The 15,536-nt window shown below is 51.0% G+C and overlaps 1 protein-coding gene across 2 annotated transcripts; it reads right to left on the bottom strand.

The window, feature by feature from the left end:
• Nucleotides 1-7,690: 7,690 nt before the first annotated feature.
• On the bottom strand, nt 7,691-12,584 carry Elf3 (E74 like ETS transcription factor 3). Of its 2 annotated transcripts, none has more exons than XM_032915359.1 (9): nt 12,396-12,584; nt 11,756-11,923; nt 11,155-11,445; nt 10,937-11,032; nt 10,638-10,733; nt 10,388-10,477; nt 10,117-10,233; nt 9,023-9,218; nt 7,691-8,480 (listed from the first exon to the last, which is right to left on the bottom strand). In XM_032915359.1, exons 2-9 carry the CDS (start codon nt 11,913-11,915, stop codon nt 8,366-8,368), a joined length of 1,161 nt encoding a protein of 386 aa, XP_032771250.1. In that variant the 5' UTR covers nt 11,916-11,923; nt 12,396-12,584; the 3' UTR covers nt 7,691-8,365. The 2 variants fall into 2 exon arrangements, with proteins under 2 accessions (XP_032771250.1, XP_032771249.1); XM_032915358.1 differs by having other exon boundaries at nt 10,614-10,733; nt 12,396-12,582.
• Nucleotides 12,585-15,536: the final 2,952 nt, after the last annotated feature.

The following is a 15,536-nucleotide window of genomic DNA, read 5'->3' as shown; positions in this document are numbered from 1 at the left end:
GAATGCTGCTGTTCATACTCTACGCCTGGTACACCGCATGTACACCGCATGTACACCGCATGCCCCTTCTCCTACGGATAAGGACTTCTCTAGTCGGGAGCATCAGTAGTGCCCTCGTTGGTCGAGAAGGCTTGCCTTCTAGGTCTCCGGTGTGAGAGGCAGAAAACTGCCCTAGGTGGCTGAGTTAGACTTCCAGAAGTCTTCCCACGACTGGACAAATTTCCTTCGACTTTGGCTACTCTCGGCAAATCATCAAGGTCCAAACTCAGTGAGAAATATTGTTTCCAAAAATAAGGTGGATGGGGCTGGAGAGATGGCTCAGTGGTTAAGAGCACTGACTGCTCTTCCAGAGGTCCTGAGTTCAATTCCCAGCAACCACATGGTGGCTCACAACCATCTGTAATGCTCTCTTCTGGTGTGTCTGAAGACAGCGACAGTGTACTCATATACATGAAATAAATAAATCTTTAAAAAAAAAAAAAAAGGTGGGTTGTGCAGTGCGGTGGTACAGGCTTTTAATCTCATCACTTGGGAGGCCAACCCCAAGGAGGATCCCTGTGAATTTGAGGCTGGCCTAAGCTACATAATGACTCTTAAGAGAGTCAAGATTAAATAAAGAGACCCTGCCTCTAAGTAAATAAATAAATATTTAAATAAATAAATAAATAAATAAGCAAATAAATGAATAAATAGGTAGAGGTCCATAGAGAAAGACACCCAAAGTCAACTTCTACACATAGCATAGGCACATACATGTGTGCATTCACCTACACACACACACACACACACACACACACACACACACACGAACACGTGTGCATGCGCGAGCAAGACAAGAACACAGCTCATGTGCACAAAATAAAAAATGCTACGAGATGCAAATACCAGCCCTGGGAGGTCTATAAAAACCTACAGACCCATGTTCTACTCAGGGTCTAGCTGTGTAACCCTGGCTGGTCTGGAACTCTCTGTAGACCTGTCAGCAAGCCTCTGACTTGAAGTGATTCTCTTGCCTCTTCTCCTAAGTGTGGGATCACAGCTGTGCGCCCCCATATTTAATTTGTTGTTGTTTTGTTTTTTATTTTGCCGAAGCCTCCAAACCCAGGCTGGCCTGAAACTTGCTATGGATCCAAAGATAAGCTTTCTCCTGCAGAGTGTTGGTACTGTAGATGGATGCCGCCATACCCAGCAGTAGCATCTTTGTCATGTTTTTTGTTTATTTCTATTTTTGGAGACAGGATCTCACTAGGCAGCTCTAGCTGGCTTGCGGCGTAGATCAGGCCGGCCTTGAACTTATGGCCCTCTCTGAAGTGCTATAATTACAGATGTGAGCCACCACACCCACTTCAACATTCTTCCTTTTTTTATTATTATCCTTTGCCAATTTGATATAAAAGTAATATGACTGGGTGTGGTGACTCACACCCAGTGATCCTAGAATTTGGGAGGTGGAGGCAGGAGGATCAGGAGGTTCAGGTCATTCAGGGTGAGTTCAAGGCTAGCCTCAGCTGCATGAGATTGTGAGGGTTTGAGGAGTAGAATGAGAGAAGGAGAGGAGGAGAATGGTTTTCTAGAGTCCTTAGCTACTGCTATGTTTCTTCAGCTATTAAAGGAGAGAGAATTGATGCGGGTCTGCTGTCTCCACAGTAACGGCAGTTTTCCACTGGCCTGGTCCCCATGTTGGCCCGGTCTTGGAGAGGACCGGGCTTGAGATACAAGGACTCTAAATCCCAGCATGCCTTGCATGTTGAGACTTTCCCGTCAGCCCTGTAGCGTGGGTCACAGAGGCCGGCAGGTGTGGAGCTGGGCAGGTGAGACTGAGTCACGCGCGGGACACTGGGCGTGTCTTCCTGGATCAGTTCCATAGTTCAAGTGCGGGTTCCAGTAACGGGCAGCTGAGCTGGCCTAATTGCTGCTGCAGCCTCAGCCTAGTTCTGCACGTAGCAGCAGTACCAGCAGCAGGGCTGTAGGGTGAGAAGCAGGTGGCATTCCCCAGGAGAAGCGGCCCTGAGGATGTCACGAGAGCTCCCTCCTCCTCCTTCCCATGGTCCCTAGGGTCCTTGGGTAGCTGTCTAGTTTGAACCTAACCCATGATAGAGTTTATCAGGAGACCGCTTCCTAAACTGCTTATCTTTTCTCCAACGGTGGAGGCAACTGAGCACCACTGAGCTGTGGGGGTTGCTTAGCACCTGTCAAAGCTGTCAGTTGTGGGGCTGTGGGAAGGTCTGGAGACATGGTTCATACCCTAACTCCTAGCTCTCTGGTGGGCTGAGAGAAGCATCCTTATACTGCTGCAAGTGACTTGAGACTCCGTGGGCTCCTTCACCCAAGGCTACTCTCACTGGGCTATTTCTCTAAAGAGATTAAAGCAGAAAGACGAGTGAGGAGGATATAAGAAGAGCTATTGTACAGCCAGATGAGATTCTACATCTCCTCCCTCAGCAAGGAGAGACAAGACTGCAAGACAGTAGTGGCGTCTTTGGACACTATACAGTTCCTTTAGTGAGAGCCCCCAATAATCTATGCACTACCATGATTCAAAAATGAACTTGAGTGGGCGTGAGTACACACTGTTAGTCCCAGAGCCCCAGAGACAGAAGCAGTGGATCTCTGAGTTCCAGGACAGCCAGGACTATGAAGAGAGAGGTTGTCTAAAAACAAAACACAAAAATGATATCGAGGGTGAGAACAATGTAATATTTCCCAGGAAGTGTAAAGAGGTCTCTTGGTTCCCATCTCAGGCACTCAGAATAGGAAGAGCTGCCCGCCTTCCCACACTCATGAACTTAACCACTTCCAGCCCTCAGCACCATCGTCCATGTATCTAATGACATCCTTAACAAACGCATCATTTTGTCAGGTAGGGAGGGCTGATAATGTGGGAGCAGTGTGTGTATGTGTGTGTGTGTGTGTGTGTGCTCATGTAGTATGTATGTGTGAGTGTGGACATGAGTATGAATGTATGTATGTGTGTGCTCTGTGTATGTGTGTGTGTGTTCATGTGGTATGTATATGTGAGTGTGGACATGAGTGTGCATGTATGTATGTGTGTGCTCTATGTGTGTGTGTGTGTGTGTGTGAGAGAGAGAGAGAGAGAGAGAGAGAGAGAGAGAGAGAGAGAGAGAGATCAGAGCCTCTGTGCTCCGTGCTTCACCTAGGACTAAAGCCCACTTAAGTGATCTTCATATCTTTTGACCCTCAACCTCCGCCTGGTCCAACATGATTCCACTTGGGCAGATTGTGGTTTAATGGCCACAGAGATTCAACTTGCTAGATCTTCTGAACTTTTGTTTTGTTTTTTCATTTTTTTTTATATATTTTCATTTTTCAAAACCGGGTTTTTCTGTATTGCCCTGGTTATCCTTGAACTCAATCTGCAGACTAGGCTGGTCTCGAAATCACACAAGTCTCCCAAGTGCTGGGATTAAACGTGTGCGCAGGGCTGCCCCCAAGCAGGCTCTTCTGAACTCTTAAAGGGAAGGTGTGAATTCATTTTGTTTCTGTTATTTTGTGACATCCCCCGTCCCATGAGTCCCCATTCAAAGAAAGTTACCTTACTGTTGGGTGATTGTTGAAAAGTTACCAGTCACAGAAGGCATGGCAGATGGTGCAAGCACCTGACCTGTGTGGGACAGAAGCACACTTGAGGTGACGCTCTTGCTGGTGCCTTTTTGAGATGTTAAATAACGTGTTTGTTTTGAGCCTGGCACTGCCCACCCTCACAAGAGTTGGGATTACAGGATCGGGACACTTTGCCCAACTCTAAGTAGCTTTTAAAGGAGGGCTCAGGTTTTCACTTGCTTTGGGCTTTGCAAATTCTGTAAATTCAAAGATTCCACGTTTAGGCAGACAGTGGTGGGCTTTAATCCCTGCACTTGGGAGGCAGAGGCAGGAGGATCTCTGTGAATTCGAGGCCAGCCTGGTCTACAGAACAAATCCAGGATAGCCAGAGCTACAACAGAGGAACCCTGTCTGGGAAAAAACAAAACAAAGCAAAACAATATCATTTCTGAGGAGGGAAAGGATAATCTACTCGGAGGGAGAGCTGGGAGAGCAGGAAGTGCTGGGGGGGGCGGCTCTGCCCAGGGAAGGGAGGAGCTGTGTAAACAAGGCTGAACTAGCCTGTCTGGGAGGCTGACCTCACTGTGAGAGCCTTATTCTGGGTGTGAGTGGATGTGGTTGTGTAGGTAAGGTGTGTGCGTGTGTGCGTGTGCGTGTGCGTGTGTGTGTGTGTGTGTGTCTTTCCCCAACGTATCAGTACACACAAGGGTGTGTTAGAGACTGTGGAGTATGTAGTGCCTGCCATGCATACAGTGTAGATGATGAGAATGTTCGTATGACCATGGGCCTATATGTTAGTGTGGAGTATGTGATATATGTATGTGTATGTGTGATTATGGCATGTAAGGATGTGTTGACTTTGTGACATGAGTGGAGTGTGTTTGTGCTCCTGTATTCGAGGGTTAGGGACAGTGTGATGGTTACTTAGGAAGCACCCTCTCTAAACGAAGTGCTGACGTGAGTAAGCTCATTTGGATACACTGCAAATGGGTAAGGTCAGAGGTATACGACCAGAGAGATGGGACGAACTAGTAAAAGTCCCTTACAAAACTTCCAGCTTTGGGAGCATTGAGATTTGCAAGGTGTTGGCTAAAACCAAAGCATAACAGTCAACAGAGAAATCGTTTTCCAGCCGGGTTATCGTGGGGCAGGCCTTTAATCCCAGGCCTCTGGAGGCAGGGGCAGGCAGATCTCTGACTTGAAGGCTAGAGAGTTCCAGGAGAACCAGGAGAGAAACAGGGTTTCGAGAAACCCTGTCAGAGAGAGAGAGAGAGAGAGAGAGAGAGAGAGAGAGAGAGAGAGAGAGGGAATCTTTTCCCCCAGCAATAGTCAGTGAAATAACCATCCTCTCATTAAATTAATGGCAAACAAAACAAGACAAACCCCTCCCCTTCTTCACCTCCCATTCTGCAAATCTAGAATGCCCCAGATATGGTGGGTGAGGCTGTGGGATTCTGGGAACCATTCAGAAGAGGCAGGGTAGCTAGCCTGGCCCCTCCCCTCCCCCAGGCCTGGGCCCACTGGGCACACCCAAGCCCGGGAGGGTTGACCTCTCTCTGACCCACCCAGCAACACACATGATCCCACAGAAGTTGATAAGAGGTGACCGGCTCAGGGCAGGATATAAAGAGCCCCACCCAAGGCACACCCTAGGGGACCCAGGGCAGGTGGCAGAGGACTGGGTGGCCACTGGGTTGGTGAGACTTGGGATACATTTTCTGCCTTCCAGAGAACTGAGAAATGCCAGCCTAGGGTAGACAGGAGAGAGAACTATTGAAGTGAATGTTGTGGATAAGAGGTGCCCAGAGGCTGGGCATGATAGAGGCCCATAGCAAGAAGGTTTGAGGCCAGCTGAGGCTTCATATTGAACTGTGGGCTGTTTAGTCTGTGTGGTCTATAGAGTGAGATCCTTTCTCAAAACGATGAAAGCAAAACAAACAACCAAAAAATGCTAAAGAGGCTTTTTTGGGAACTCTGGGAGGCTGAGGCAGGCAGATCAATGCTAGTTCAGGACACTCGTGGACTACAACATGAATGGAGTTCGGGACTAGTTTGGTTATAGAGTGCTACTGTATCATAAAAGGTTGCCCCTGAGGACTCTGCTCCAGGCCCAGGCCGGAATGCTGGGTTTCTGGTCCCCGCTCTCACCTGACCAGTGACCTTAGGCCAGCTGCAGCTCCCATCAGTGCAATGAGACACCTGGTCTTCTTGGAGGGTATGGGATAGATCCATTGTGATAGTCGGGTTAGAGACGCACCTCATAAACTGCGGAGGGCAGGACAAAGGTCTCCTCAGGCCTCGAGTGCAGCTGCTTCAGCCATGTTAGAGCTTTGACAGGCTTTTCAGCCCTCTAGCTCCACACACACCTCACAGGTGAGACTCACCTCGGAGGTCTCCTTGGAGCTGAGAAAACTGAGCACACCGAGGATGACCTTTCCCCTAAAACCTCCTGCTTTTGGGACCTCCAGCAGCAAGAGGTTCTCCCTCTCTCTCCCTCTCTTTATATCCCCTAACAGATCTGACTGTATGGGATCCGGGAACTCGCTTTTTAGACCAGGCTGGCCTCAAACTCACGCACATCATCCACCTGAAGAGGTCTTCTCTTTAAGGAAGGACAGACACCAGAGATAGTTAAGTAGAGAAACTGTCAGTGTACAACACATACAAATGAGGTCATTGTTTGGCCAAGTGGAGCCTACATTTCCAGGGCTAGGTGGCCACGCACTGTGCGTAGGATAGCGGTGGCATACCCCTTTAGTTCCAGCACTCAGGAGGCAGAGGCAGGTGGAATTCTGTGAATTCGAGGCCAGCCTGGTCTACATAGGATCTTGGAACAGCCTGGGCTACAGAGAAACCCTGTCCGGAAAAGCCAAACCAACCAACTAAGCTCATAGCAATCCTGCTTCGCCTTCCCAAGTGCTGGAGTTACAGACAAGGGAACAGTCTTGCCAGTCCTACAGCACTCGCGAGCAGACCAACTCAGAGCTAGGCCTCTGAGGACAGTTCAGATCCCAGCACCAAAGACAAACAACACAGCAGAAACTGGAGAAGTTAGGGCTCTCCTGGAACTCAATCTGTAGACCAGGCTAGCCTAGAACTCAGAGATCTGCCTTCTGAGTGCTGGGATTAAAGGGCGTGCTGCCACTGCCACGTGGCTTAGGACCTCATGTTTGAACGTATCGTACAACATTTTCTTTCTTGAAATGTTAAAGAAAAAAACGACATAGGAGAGGGGAGAGATAGAGATAGGACAGAGAGATCCGGGTGGTGCAGAGCCTGCCTTTCATCCCGGTACTAGGGGTGTGGGGGTGCAGACACGGATAGATCATGGGATCTCTAAGCCAGTCTGGTCTATACTGTGGAATCCTGTCCCCCTGTTTCCAAATAAGAACAACCAAAAACCAGGTTAGAAGCTCCCAAGCACAGGGTAATAAGGGGCAGCGCTGTGACCACCTATGGGCTCACTCTGCATCTACACTGGGATAATCTCTCTTCTTGGGAGAGCATAGCATGAGGCAAAGTGTAGCCCAACCTGGCTATGGACTTGGCTCTCAACCACCACCAGCTCCCATCCCCTCTCATCAAACACTCATCTCCGTTTTTGTTTTACTTTTCCCCCTACTACAAGATCCTATCTGTGCTTTTCATGTCAGTCACGACGCTGGGATTCAGGTTACAGATCCGTAGCGTGCAGCCAAATTGGCCAGAGTGCAAAAGCATCTATTAACAAGGCAGGGCTTGCAACTCTAGACTTCTTGGAGGACATCAGATCCAAACTCTTGTTGTACAAGAGGAAGCAGCCCTGAAGAAGATGGATTTGGCCCAGGTCACTGAGCACATGGTTGGTGGCAACAGGATAGCCCTGGTCCTGTTTTCTAAGCCCATGTCCTTGCTTGTATGAAGTCATGGGTCCTTCTTCAGTTGTCAGCTGCCTCACCCATTTTCTTCTCTCGACCTCCAGCTGACCCCCAGCTGCAGCAGTCCACACCCAGGCACACACACACACACACACACACACACACACACACACACACACACACATCTTTCTGCACGTTTACCTACTCGCCCTCCTGTCAACATACCTCATCCAATCCAGAGCCCCAAATCTCAGTACACAGATAGCTCAGACCAAGGTTAGAAAAAGCCCAGAAGGCGCTTTATTGGAGGTTTCAACCTCCAATCACAGGAAAGGGGGTCCAAGAGCCCCATCTTGGGGACTCTGGTATCACCCTACTTCTCCCTGGTCCAGTTAGGGGCCCTAGAACAATTGGTCTGGCCACCAGCACTCAGTAGAGAAGAACAGGGAGGGGGAAACGCTTTAGAAAAAATAGCTCTCTATATACACCTGGAATATTTATAGCACATAAATTAGGGTTGCTCCGACCCCTGTGTCTGTGGAGCCTGAGTACTGAGCAGAGAGGTGGAAGCCAGTCCAAGAAGCTCTAGAGAACACAATCCTGTCCCCTCCGTCCTTGTAGTCTCCTCCCACAGTCTCTCCAGCCTCCTTGGCTGAGCCCAGGCATCTGCAGGTGGATCTCTTCAGCAGTCAACGTTGGGACTGGAAGGAACTGGATTCATAGCTGGAGAGTTTGCGAAGTCAAACCCCGGGGCTCATAATCCCAAGAGGGCGAGGAGAGGCCAAAGGCTCAGGATACTGCAGAGGCCACACCCAACAGGTTCCTCCTCTCTGCAGCACACAGGGAAACACATCCACATCGAGGGGCCTTCAGGCCTGCCTGTCCTTCCAGGAAGGCTTCAGTTCTGGAGTTCATGCCTGAATCAGGTCCGGGGCCAGCCCTGACCCTTAATTCTGACTCTCTCCAACCTCTTCTTCCTTCCAGCCACTGGAGTTCTTGCCAAACTTGTAGACGAGCCGACGGCCATCCACCCGTTCCAGGATCTCCCGTTTGTAGTAGTACCTGGGTGTGAAGAAGGTGGTCAGAGGTGCAGGCGAGAGACACACTACGGACCGAGATTCCCACTGGTTCCCAGCCCCGCTGTGCTGAACCTGCCCTTGCTGCCTGAGTTTTCCTTCTTCTCACCTGTCGTTGCCACGTTGATCTGTAATTATGACCAGAGCACCTGCTTCTGCATTAACTTCTCTGTGCCTTCTGGCTATGTCCTGGGGCTTTTTCATAAAGGCCCATAAACATAGGAGGGGACGTTAGAGATGCTGAGCTAGTCCACCTTTGTGGCACACGGGAAGAAACTGTGGCCCAGGGTCAGGGGAGCTGAGCTGTAAGTCTCTATTCTTTCTCTCATCAAGTGTCTTAGAACCAGTCTGCAGGAAACACAGAGACGTTAGCTAAAGCTAAGCGTGTTCCCAATGTCTGCCTAGTGCCTTCTTCATGCTTCACTTAAGCAACTACATACACAACACTGTCCTGGTCCTCTCCATTAGGGCCTCACACCTGTCACGTGAAACCCAGCAGAGACCAAACAGAGGTTCCTGACAGCTCACCTCATGGCCCGGCTCAGCTTCTCATAGGTCATGTTGCTATTCTTCTTCTTTTGGCCCCATAGTTGGGCCACAGCCTCTGAACGAAGAAACTTGAAAACGCCCTCATGCCGGTTCTCCCATTTCATGAGGCCTTCGTTGAGCTCAGGGTGGATAAGAATGTCCCGGATGAACTCCCACAGGTGAGTACCTCTGGGGGCTGCAAGGGAAGAGATCCTCAGTTATCAGTCTGGGGCAGTGCCTCTCTCTTCTAGGCCATCTGGCCTCACCGATCCTGACAATGCTAAGAGCAAAGGCCTATGGGAGTATATACAATGTCCTCTTAGTGCTTGCTAGGTTACTTCCTTTCTTGCCCCGAAATGCAGTGGGTAGGAAGACTGCACCGAGCACATGATTCTCTCACCAGATTAAGATCAAACATCAGACACGCTTCTCGGTGAGAGGCTCATGGTTCTGTGGGGACCAATGGTGGTGAGAACTTTCTTGGCACGCATGGGGGTCAGAGAGCTGGCGATAGCCTGAGGGGTCAAGAGACAGCTTCCTGGAATTAACAGTCCCCTCAGGACAAGAATGAAAGCAGGCCAGGAGTGCATACGTGCAGGTCTGTGTGTATGAAAGAGACCAGGTAAGACCTTTGGGGTGACCTCCAGGTAGTTCAGGGCAGCTGGAGTACACAGAGCCTGAGGCTCTTTTTTTTTCCGGAGCTGGACCGAACCCAGGGCCTTGCGCTTCAGCAGTCTGTGCCTGGAGTCCCAACCACCCAGCCTACCTGGCTCTGAGCATCCACTAGCTGACCCCCCCCACACACACACACACAGGAAAGTTCCATCAAGCAAGATAAAGACCAAGTACACTGACAAAGAGGAGGAGTGTGGGAAGCCTGGACTCTCTCCATGGCCTCCGAGGACCCTCAGTTTCCCTTCTTCTCTAAGTCCAAGCAGGCCTCTGCAAAGAGGTGGTAACCAATGCCATGGAGCCTGTCAACTGCTCACGAAGGTAACAATGAAATCAAGGAAGTTCCGTGAGCCATGGGAGGTCGGAGGAGGCTGAAGGAATAGTGTCCCTCCGCCCACAGGCCGTCAGCCCCCGGAACCTACCATGCTTGCTCTTCTTGCCCTCCAGGCAGTCCCAGTATTCTTTGCTCAGCTTTCGGGGACGCCCCCGTTTCCTCTTTCCATGCTTGGGTTCCCCCTTCTTATAGTCAGGAAAGCCATCTACGGGAAAGGGTTGGAAGGTCAAGAGAAGGTCAGGGCAGGGCGTGAACGCGTAGCCTCGCTATAGAAACCATAGCCGTAGAGCAGAGAGGAGGGTAGAAGAGAGCGGCTGGACACCGTGGGACAGGACCGCCAAGAACAGCCCTCAACTCACCTCTAGGGAAGACCTTGCTATCGGTGAGGTCCAGGTCCACATCACTTCCACCGGAGTCAGAGGAGTGGGAACTCTGGGGAGTATCGGTCCCTAGGGATGAAGAACACGCCTTGAATGCGTGGGCCAGCCTACCCAGTTACTGCCTACAGATTTCACTCATTCTAAGAACTAGATGCACTCTGGGGCATTTGGAGAAGGGAGGCTGAGGCGGGGGCAGGATTTTTACCTGAAGTGGAGAAATCAGAGCTACCTGGAGAGGGCGCTCCAGGGCCGTAGGAACTGCCGTAGTAGGGGCTGGCCTGACGGCCATCATCCAGTAGCTCCTGGGCAAAAGGGCTTCCCTGGTCTGAGAAAAGAAGTTAAGAGCTTAGAGAGGCCCAGGAGACCAGCAAGGATGGGCACGACCCCCCCCCCACACACACACACAGAGGCCAGAGAAATGACTATGGGATTATTTTCAAGTCGGGAGAGAATATTTCTAGCACTTTGGAAGAGCTGCAGATGGGACAAGGCAAGCTAGCGAGAGAAAGGGAGAGAACGGGTTCTCACCAAAGGGGCCCGAGTCTCCTAGGCCCTCTTGGAAGGTCATGCCGTCCTTCTCCAGCAGCTCGATGATCCAACTAAGTTCATCGGAGGAGCTGGAGGCTGGCGGAGGCAGGGAGGGGTCAGCGACCGTCTTTCGGGCAGGGGCTCCATAGCTGTACCCTCTAAGTCCCATCCTCCCCGTTCACTCTCTAGGCCCCGTGGCTCCCCTGGCCTAGACTTACTGAGGTCCCGAAGCTGGGCATGGAGTTGGTCTCCCAGAGGCCCAAAGACTAGTCGCAGCTCCTCCAGCGCACAGTTGCAGAGGGTGGCGCCGTCCATGTCGCAGCGCGAGAAGTCGATGGAACTGGCATCATACTTGTTCTTCTCCACTTGGTAGCTGATCCAATCCAGTACCTGGGTCTTCGACCAGAACTGGGGCCGCTCTCCGGTCCAGCTTGCCTTCTCTGCAAGGTGGAGTACAGCCGGAGGCTCAGTTCTGTCCCTTTGGGACCTTGTCTGAGGTCCTACACAACCTGCTGGGGGGAGCGGGGTGGGGCAGATAAATATTCACAATCACAACATGGCCGGTCTCAGTGCGTCCTCCCTTTATCTGTCACCACAGTCCCTATATTCCTAGCACAGTGTTCTCAGGGGCTAGGAACGCAGTCTAGCGTGAATAAGGTCTTGCTTGAGTTCTTTCCCCAGTACTACTCCAATATATGAATGAATAAATTCTCCCAGCCCCCAGCCCTAGGACACCCTCAGAGACCTTCCTCCCTGCCCACTTATCTGAGAGCCTCTCAGATCAGTGTCCTGTCTATAAAGATTCTGCACAGCACTCACCTGGACCTTCCGGGGGTATGTGTTGGTTGTTCAGGGTCAGCACAAAGTCTTCATTGCCAAAAGTAGTCAGAGGAGCAGGAGCCAGGGTGGGGTCTTCTGAACTGTACATGGCGTTGAAGTAGTTGCTAAAAACGTTGCTGATCTCACAGGTGGCAGCCATGAGGCCCCCTGGGAAGAGGAGACAAGGTGGTGAGGATGCAGGTCAGGGTACACTTCCATTACTCTCTGGCAAAGCCCGAGCGGCAACCGTCAAGAGGCAGAAAGTTCGGTGTTGCCGTAGCCATTCTCCCTTTAACAGCCTCCCACCTCCCAAGAACTAGTTACTTGGGGAAGTTGAGTCTGGATGCTCTCTTGAGCCTAGAAGGGCCAGACCAGCTAGCACCAAACTGGAAAATTCCGCTCCAAAAAATAAAAATAAATCTCAAAGCGGGTGGAACCATGAAACAAGTCGCCTGGGCTCTTGAACCAAAGAAGCCACCCTGTCCCTCCAAGACACCGACCGATCTGGTCTCTGACCAGTCCCAGAATACACCCATAGCCCCAACACTCCAGCTAGGAAGCTCCCAGCTAGAGCGATTGAGTTCAGAACTGTAAATCCACTGGACGGTTCCGGGACCAGAGTCAGGGAACGTGACCCTACCGAGTGTCAGGGTCCGGTGTGGCAGGCAGGTAAGCAGGCGTCTGAGGCCACAGGAAGGGAAGAAATCTAAGCGGTTGAAGGCTCCGCCAGGTAGCAGTGATGAGTGTGGCCAGAGCGCTGCCCCCACCCTCTCTAAATAGAGCAAGGGCGGGAGGCTCCTCCCCGCCAGGTCTTCGGTGTGAGTCCCCAGTTGTAACCTGAGCTGGTGGCTCATTGGATGCAGGGGATTTCCTGGCCTTAAGACTGGGCTCCCGGTCCCAGGTGATTTGCATATTCCATGCCACTTGGCCCAGATCCTAGCAGGCAGGCGGTGCTGGGAAATCAGGCCTGGCTGGTTTAATGATTGTCAGAGTCTGTCATTCCGCACCCTCTGGGGTTGGGCCCTGGGTACTGGACTGGGCAGGTGGCGGGAACATTGCTGGGGTGGGCATCTGTGCCTTAGGCTGCCCTCTGGCCCGGGAAATCTTCCTGGGGGCCCGGCCAGGGTTGAACTAGGGAAGAGAAAGCAAGGTAAGGCATCTGAACCGGTGGTTTGGTGAAGGCTGGTGCATCTGTCTAGAGGTCTGGAGACTGAAAGGGCTTAGTAAAAGTTACAGAGGCTAAGGGGTTTTCTCCACAACACCCAGAAACTGGAAGTCTGAAAGTGTCTAGGCAACACACTCAATCACATTCACTGTCCAGTGGTGGTTTGGGTGTGCTAGCCTAGCCAGCCACAGAGTCTATTTAGTGACACTGCCTGTCTGGAGTCCACTCAAAGGGGATGGTGCTGCAGTGGCAGAGATCGTGCACAACTTCAAAAGTCTTCCCTGGTGTCTGAGGCGCTCTCCTTGGCCCAGGGTCGGCTGGAGGTGCTGTTTGGTTTATCCTCAAGTCTGGTCCGCGATCGTGATTACCCTTTTCTCCGCCCAGTCTATTAGTATCTGCCTGCTGCCCTCTAGTGGTCAGAACTCAACATTTGCGTCATTACAAAGACAAACGGGCAGTGTGTATGTTAATTTACTGTTTACCAAGCACTTAAAAAAACAAAAACAAACCCGGGGTAGGGTCAATGCACATCTTGAATCCCAGCACTCCAGAGGCAGAAGCAGAAGGATTTCTGAGTTGGAGGCCAGCCTGGTCTACAGAGTGAGCTCTAGGACAGCCAGGGGCTACAGAGAGACCCTGCCTCAAAAACTAAAAATACAAGACAATGTCCTCACCACCACCACCACCGCCGCCGCCGCCACCGCCCCGCCACCACCACCACCACCACCACCACCACCACCACCACCGGAGGTGCTGGAACGGAACCCAGAGCTTCCTAGGCAAGCACTCTACAAACGGGTTCTATTCCCAGGACTCCTTTTGTCTTTGAGACATTGTCTAGCTACATATACCAGGCTGGCCTGAAGCTCGTAGGCCCTAGTGATGGGTTAAATGTGTTAACCACCCAGGCCAGCACCAGGAACGTTTTAACATAACAATCTCCACCCCAAAACATCAAACAAGCAGCGTGGGGCTGCTGAGATCGCTCTACAGACATGGGTGCCTGCTGCTAAGGCTAAAGACCTGTGTTCCAAACGTGATAAAGGGAAAAAACTGACTCCTCTAAACACATACATACACACTAAACAAGATATGTACACATATATATACACATACACACACACACGCACGCACACACACACACACACACGCACACGCATCTTTTTTGAGGCAGGGTCTCTACACAGTTCTAGCTGTCCTGGAACTCACCATGTGACTGACCGCCAACCCACAGAAATCCACCTACATCCACCTCCCCAGTGCTGAGACTAAAGCATGCACCACTATGCCTGGCCGTGAACATGATTTTTAAAATGTTCAAAAGCACTGTTGGACACGTGTGGTGGTGCATGCCTTTAATCCCTAAACTCTCAAGGCAAGTGGATCTCTATGAGTTCAAGACCAAGCCTGGACTACATAGTGAGTGCTAGGCTATCAAGGGCTACATAGTAGGGAGACACTTTCTTAAAAAAAAAAAGAGAGAAAGAAATGATGTATAGTTGTTTTTGTAAGTGTTTTGCTCAGGCTACCAAATTTGGAAAGTGACAAGCTGTTGCTATTGTCCTTTCCCTCATGCGGAGCCTCTGGCTACAACCATCCCACTCGGTGAATTTTGAAAGTGATAGGGATGAGGATGTAGCAGGTGAGGACTTCAGTCACTTACCCTGGAATGTGGGAATACAGCTGGTAGAGCGGTTACTGCCTAGCAGGCACAAAGCCCTGGGTTTAATGTCCGGCACCTCATAAAGATATGCATGGTGGCATGTGTCTGGAATTCCAGTGCTTGGGGTCAGCCTCGGCTACATATGGACTTTGGGGCTATCTTAGGCTACAGTAGATAGTCTCAAAAGCAAAAACATAAATTTGCAAAGAATGAGGGTGTGGGACTCTATAACCGATTAGATGTCTTGAAGCTCCAGCTGTTTTGTTCTGTGTTGCCTGAGGAGACAACCTAGGGCGCTGTTTGAATTGAGCAAGTTCTCTACACTGAACCATCAGCAGCTCACGCATCTAAGATAGATCTGTGTTCTCCTCTCCTCGCCCCATTTACAGGCACACAACGTGATTCCTTTCACTTCTAGGTACCCCACTGTCCAAGTCCCCATTGTCTAAGGACACAATCTCCCCACCCCACTCTTCAGCTTCAAAACCACTGGCTCTTTCCTCTAGGTCAGGGCTGCCAGAGAGCCAAGGGCTCTGGGTAGGATTTTCTCTGGCCCTTCAGGGGACCTCCCCCAAGCAGCCCGAGGCAGACATACTCTCCACCCAGTCACTTATGCTGGAATGTGGGAAAACCAGATCTGAGCCTCTGGGCTACTCACATGCTCCTTACCCCAAGAACACCTGGTTGGGTCTGCAGAGCAAATTGAGGAGGAGGACCACAGAGAGCGAGCCCATCAGCCCCCTAGCCTTCATGGGGCCTCTTCCCAGGAGAAACAAAGCTACTGAAATCTTATAGCCTAGCATCCCTCTGCGTAGTAATTCAGTCAACAGTCAAACGGAGAAGAAAATCGAGAAAGAATTGGGTGAGGTCAGTGCTTTGGAAGGTTCCAAGACTGTGATGTGAGCAGCTGTGAAGCAGGAGGCGGCAAGGGGGCTCCTGGCAGCCTGCCTGAG

Source organism: Rattus rattus, chromosome 10, assembly GCF_011064425.1.
Source record: "Rattus rattus isolate New Zealand chromosome 10, Rrattus_CSIRO_v1, whole genome shotgun sequence".
NCBI classification, from domain to species: Eukaryota; Metazoa; Chordata; class Mammalia; order Rodentia; family Muridae; genus Rattus; species Rattus rattus.
This window is presented reverse-complemented; position numbering and strand designations above follow the sequence as displayed.